The 1,547-nt window shown below is 35.7% G+C and overlaps 1 protein-coding gene across 1 annotated transcript in view; it reads right to left on the bottom strand.

Moving 5' to 3' along the window:
* Positions 1-1,547, bottom strand: part of LOC106105857 (facilitated trehalose transporter Tret1-like) — a 4,542-nt gene that overhangs the window by 1,706 nt on the left and 1,289 nt on the right. Inside the window, exons 2-3 of the mRNA XM_013286314.1 lie at positions 711-908; positions 2-81 (exon numbers count right to left, since the gene is read on the bottom strand). Coding sequence (XP_013141768.1) covers positions 2-81; positions 711-908 — 278 coding nt within the window. The remainder of the gene's footprint in view (position 1; positions 82-710; positions 909-1,547) is intronic.

Raw genomic sequence — 1,547 nt, 5'->3', positions numbered from 1 at the left:
GGAAGAACGCGCCCAAAGACCCTCGGATAGAGGTCTCTGCTATCTCACCGATGTACATCGGTGCTGTTACGCAAATGCCACCTGGAAAAAGCAGGAATATAGGTCAAAGAATTGATACAGAAAATATACTTTCCACATTTTATTTGATTCTTGCCTGATTTATAGTTTAGAGTGGTTTAAAGCTTGATAGGAAACGTAAAACGTAAAAATGTACTAAAACTGGCTTTAGTGGTACAGTTTTACAATTAAATATTAAATCCACGTTTAAACTCTAGGTTTTCAAATCTAGTAACAACTATGTTTTGAGTAATTTGTTGGTTGTTTAAGAACTCGCTAAACATAAAGTTATCGCTACGGAAGATTATTTCCACTTTAAAATGACGTTTAAGTTTAAGAAAACTGATTGAATAAAAACTTAATAAGTTCTAAACCTAAAAACGACCTACAATTAACAATATTCTATACTATGTTACATATGCATATAAATTAAATTATAGTTTTATGGCTCACCTCATTTAATTATAATTTGTAATGACTCAAGTCCCTAGTTTGTTAGCAACGCGTAAGGCGTATCCGTCGCAAGTAAAAAAAGCAAACTACCCAATAAGAATGTGCAGGGTTCTCACAAATCTAGGTTTAAGAACCTAAATTAAAAGACTATTGTATAAAATGTGTTTAGAAAAGTAAATAAAAAATAACAAAACACTTACCAGTAGCAATACCAGCGAAGAATCTAGCTGCGATCAGCATACCAGCTCCGTTGGCGAAAATTGTCAATAACCAGTTGACCATGAAGGGTACAGCAAGCAGCAATATAGTCGGCCGTCTACCAATGCGCTGGACTAACACACCAGCTGGCAACGCGCTTAATGCGGCCCCTATAGCTAGAATCGATGATACTAGTGAACCTGAAAAATAGAAATTATTAGAACACGAGAAAGCAGTATTTTAATGGCTCCTACATAAACTATTGTATGAAATCTTCAGAGCGGTCGAACCTTTTACTAAACTATCGCAAAACTGTGCGCGATTGTCGATTATTTCGGTCATTGTACGAATAAAAATCGAGTAGTGTACTTACATAAGTTGTGCGATAATTTAGTCAAAAGTATGATCATCATTATCAACTTGCCCTTATCCCTTATGGAGGGTCGGCACAGTATGTGCTGCTTCCATACATCTCTATCAGCCGTCATATCTAAAACCACTCCTTTCTTAATCATATCCTCTTTCACACAATCCATCCATACTTTCTTCAGTCTTCCTCTTCCTTTGTAGCCATCCACATTCATGCTTAACACTTTCTGGTTTATGTCCCCATCGTCTCGTCGCATAACATGTACCACGCTAACCTTTTGTGTCTCAATTAGTTTAGTCAAAAGTATGCGCGTTCTTAAACATTACAATTGTGACAATCTACAATTCTTTCTAATGCTACTTTCACACATGGTATTTAACAAATTATTTAAAAGCAACACACAACAAGGTGTAAAATTACAAAATGCTTCCAATAATCTTTTTTTTTTTATACAAAATAGGGGGGGGGG

The sequence above is a fragment of the Papilio polytes genome, unplaced genomic scaffold, assembly GCF_000836215.1.
Source record: "Papilio polytes unplaced genomic scaffold, Ppol_1.0 DF822622.1, whole genome shotgun sequence".
Classification (NCBI taxonomy): Eukaryota; Metazoa; Arthropoda; class Insecta; order Lepidoptera; family Papilionidae; genus Papilio; species Papilio polytes.
The sequence above is the reverse complement of the archived record's forward strand: the minus strand, read 5'-3'. Positions and strand labels throughout refer to the sequence as shown.